General features: G+C 33.0%; 1 protein-coding gene across 1 annotated transcript; it reads left to right on the forward strand.

Annotated features, from left to right (window-relative positions):
- On the forward strand, positions 960-3,056 carry LOC104710675 (protein STRICTOSIDINE SYNTHASE-LIKE 10-like). Its single transcript, XM_010427311.1, has 3 exons — positions 960-1,370; positions 2,147-2,410; positions 2,560-3,056. Exons 1-3 carry the CDS (start codon positions 1,084-1,086, stop codon positions 3,029-3,031), a joined length of 1,023 nt encoding a protein of 340 aa, XP_010425613.1. The 5' UTR covers positions 960-1,083; the 3' UTR covers positions 3,032-3,056.

Here is a 3,702-nt window from a genome sequence, read left to right on the forward strand (position 1 = left end):
AAGTGCACTTTGGTGACATAGGTGGCCAAATCAATTCTTTTAAACCTCTCCGCAAGGCAGAGTGTCACACTATGTCACCAAAAGTACACTTATCTTTTCGGTCAAGAATCCTGAGAGAACTCCACAATTAAGCATGCTTATGCTGAAGTAGTGTTAGGATGGGTTACCTTCCGGAAAGTGACTGTCGGAACTGTGCGAGTGAGGTCAAAACACATGGAAAGATCATGTGGTGATTTGTAGGGATGATAACAAGTCTTTAAACATCCCGGAAGTAACAAACCGGCTGTCGGATATGGATGGGCTCACGAGCCTAGTGAAAGGATGTGAGACCCTTTAAAGAAGGTGAGCCCATGGACTGAGATTGAACATGAGGCCCACTAAGAGGTGACGGTCGGGGCGTTACACTATGCTACATAAATTAAAGAATAAGTTAAACATTTTATAATGTATAATATCAAATTATATTTTGTCTTAAATATAAATGTAAATAAAATAATGTATGTCACAGAAAGTTAATTGAAAAAAAACACAGTAAAAATATCAAAGATAAAATGGCACATATTGCAAGAAAAGAGTGTCAAGTAGCAACTTCTTATAGCCTGTCAAAACAGAATCTTACAAAAATGTCAAGATATGTCAAGAAATACATTACTAAAATGTCAAGATATTTCAAAAAAAACATTGCTAAAATGTCAAGATATTTTTTTGGACATTTTTTTATGTTATCAAATTTGAGAATGTATGTCATATAAAGTGAATATATTTAAAATAATGTATGTCATATAAAGTAAATATATTTAAAATTAATGTATTTAGTCAAACTTTCCTTATTTTAAATTATATACTACCTTTTAAAAAATTATCACAATGTCTCATAAATACAATACTTTGAACAATTCTTTTTTTTTGTTGCAAGAAGAAAGTGCTAAATGACAACTGTTTAAAGCTTGTCAAAAAAAAATCTTATTACTTTATTATATAAGAAGATTATCTCATTATAGGTGCTAACAAATTAAAATATTTGCATTATACAAGTTGGAGTAGCGGTTTTTCTTGTATTTTTTTTACACTGAGTCGATCACCATGATGCTCGTTACAGTATTCTTAACAGTGGTTGTATCAATTCTCACAATCCTTGTCTCGACTTGTCAAACCGGTTATGGTACCTTCGTACCGCCTAAAATCCCTGGTTCGCGTGATGTTTTCTCGTTGGCCAAAGTGGTTAACTTAGTCGGAACCTCCGGTCCAGAGAGTATAGCTTTCGATCCAGCAGGGGAAGGTCCATATGTTGGTGTCGCTGACGGTCGAGTATTGAAATGGCGCGGTAAATTACTTGGATGGACAGATTTCGCTTACACAACGGCTAATAGGTACGTTTTCAAAATTTTAAATTCGACAACTCTCGATGAGTGATTCGGAATTTAGCCCTAGAATTTGGTTTATGGTGGAAGTCATGAAGTGATTGCTTAGTGTTTTGTCAAATCTTTTGTCTTTCTGTATGAATTTGATGAGAGGTAATATAACTTTAGGATATTTAGTGAGATGTGTACATGTTTCAGCATTTTTGTATGGAAAAACAAAAATAGTTATTGAACATTTTGGACAAATATAAATACAAAAGTGTACAAGTAAAAATGTGATAAACATATGTTATTGAATAATATATGGAAAGTGTAACTATTGCATATTTCATTATTCATATACTGCCTATTTTCTAATAATGAAACTAAGTGAATTTTTTTAAGATACAAAAATTAAATTAGAAAGGAAAACAAATTCTTCCGAAAAAATTAGTAGTTTAAACAAAAAGAAAATTGTTAATATTTGTAAAAATATGTTGTAGATGTTGTTTTTGCAATTTTATTTCTTAAACTTTTCTAACATATAAGTAAAGGTGAGGATTCACAAAAAGTGTTTAATGGCATATCATATAGTTAAGTGCATAACAACAGTTTTATTTTAAAAATTTCCTTTTAAATATATAGTAAATACTTTGACAATATATATATATATATATATATATATATAGTAAATACATTTTGATTGGTGATAATATTTTATTTTCAAAATATATAGTAGATACATTTTCATAACACTTTACATAGATTAGTACTCATCTGTTACAACTTGTGAAAATGGTTACTAGGCAGATATGTGTTCTCCCTTTTGCACCAGAGTTGGAGCATGTGTGTGGGAGGCCATTAGGATTGCGGTTCCATAAGAAAACCGGAGATCTCTATATAGCGGATGCTTACTTTGGCCTTCTTATCGTTGGTCCTGCTGGTGGTTTAGCCAAACCTTTGGTTACAGAAGCTGAGGGACAACCGTTTCGTTTCACTAATGATTTGGACATTGATGAGCAAAATGATGTGGTTTACTTCACAGATGCTAGTTCCAAATTCCAGAGATGGTAACATGAAGTAGAAGCACCCTAAATTTTTCATCTTTCTTGTTATCCATGTTTTCAAAAGTGTGAACTTCTTACATTGATGCTTATATCATGGTTTATCCTTTTCTCTTTGTGATGATGATTTAACTCCAAAGTGTTGTCATGGTCAGGGAATACTTCCGTTCTTTTTTGAATGTTGATAAAACTGGACGGTTTATCAAGTATGATAGATCAAGCAAGAAAGCTACGGTCTTATTACATGGCATATCATTTGCAAATGGCGTTGCACTAAGCAAAGACTGGTCTTTTGTATTGGTAGCCGAAACAACAAATTGCAAAATCCTAAGGCTTTGGCTCTCCGGTCCAAAAGCAGGAACCCAAGATGTGTTTGTTGTGCTTCCAGGTTACCCTGACAACATCAGAAGAAACTCGAAAGGAGAATTCTGGGTCGCTTTAAACTCGCTGATCAATGAAGAAATACGTTACACTAAAGCCGTGAAGTTGAGTGAATCAGGAAAAGTTTTGGAGGTACTTGGGGATAAGGCAAATAGATTACAGTTTATAAGTGATGTGGAAGAGAAAGATGGCAAGCTTTGGATTGGTTCTAGTGTCGCACCATTTGTTGGTGTTTATGATTTGTAGTTTTGTACGTTGCTCAGACCTAATTGTCTTTGCATTGTTATAAGTGATGTAATACTTTTATCTATTCAGTCGAATAAACTCAAAAGGAATACATAAGTATGCTCAATCTAAACTTAACAAATGATTGTTTTATTTTTATGTAACAACTTAATTAACAAGCAAATTTAAACAAGGCAAAAGAAAGAAAACACAAAGCAAGGGAAACACATACTTAAAACTGCTTTAAATCAAGATTCAGCAAATGAACCTTGGGCAAGGTTAATACCTTGGGAGATAGCTAATCAATCCTAGATGTCTAAGCAAACATTCAAAAACAATCCTTAGGCTAAGAACACTTATGTAAATCAATTCACTTCCATGATAAAGACTCTATGCAAATCAAGTAATCATCAACAATTTCCAAAGGCAATCACAAGATAAGCATGCATTATAATCAAGTCTAAACACCACTAAGCACCCTAATCATCAATTTCCATTGGCTAGGAATGCAAAGCTCTTGAATATTTTGGTTCAGGAATTTCATCAAACACCTTTTGCGCATAGAAGTCTGAATATCTAGAAATAACATGATCAAGGTTAATCTTGCATTATAATCACCAAACAAGAAATGATTCATGTAAATAAACCCTTAAACATTAAACATCAATCATCTATCTCCCTAATCTACCAAG

Source organism: Camelina sativa, chromosome 9 (genome assembly GCF_000633955.1).
Source record: "Camelina sativa cultivar DH55 chromosome 9, Cs, whole genome shotgun sequence".
Lineage (NCBI taxonomy): Eukaryota > Viridiplantae > Streptophyta > Magnoliopsida > Brassicales > Brassicaceae > Camelina > Camelina sativa.

Coding starts and splice junctions, on each gene's coding strand:
- LOC104710675 (XM_010427311.1), top strand. CDS start 1,084: ATGATGCTCGTTACAGTATTCTTAACAGTGGTTGTATCAATTCTCACA. Junction 1,371..2,146: donor GCTTACACAACGGCTAATAG/GTACGTTTTCAA, acceptor AATGGTTACTAG/GCAGATATGTGTTCTCCCTT. Junction 2,411..2,559: donor AGTTCCAAATTCCAGAGATG/GTAACATGAAGT, acceptor TGTCATGGTCAG/GGAATACTTCCGTTCTTTTT.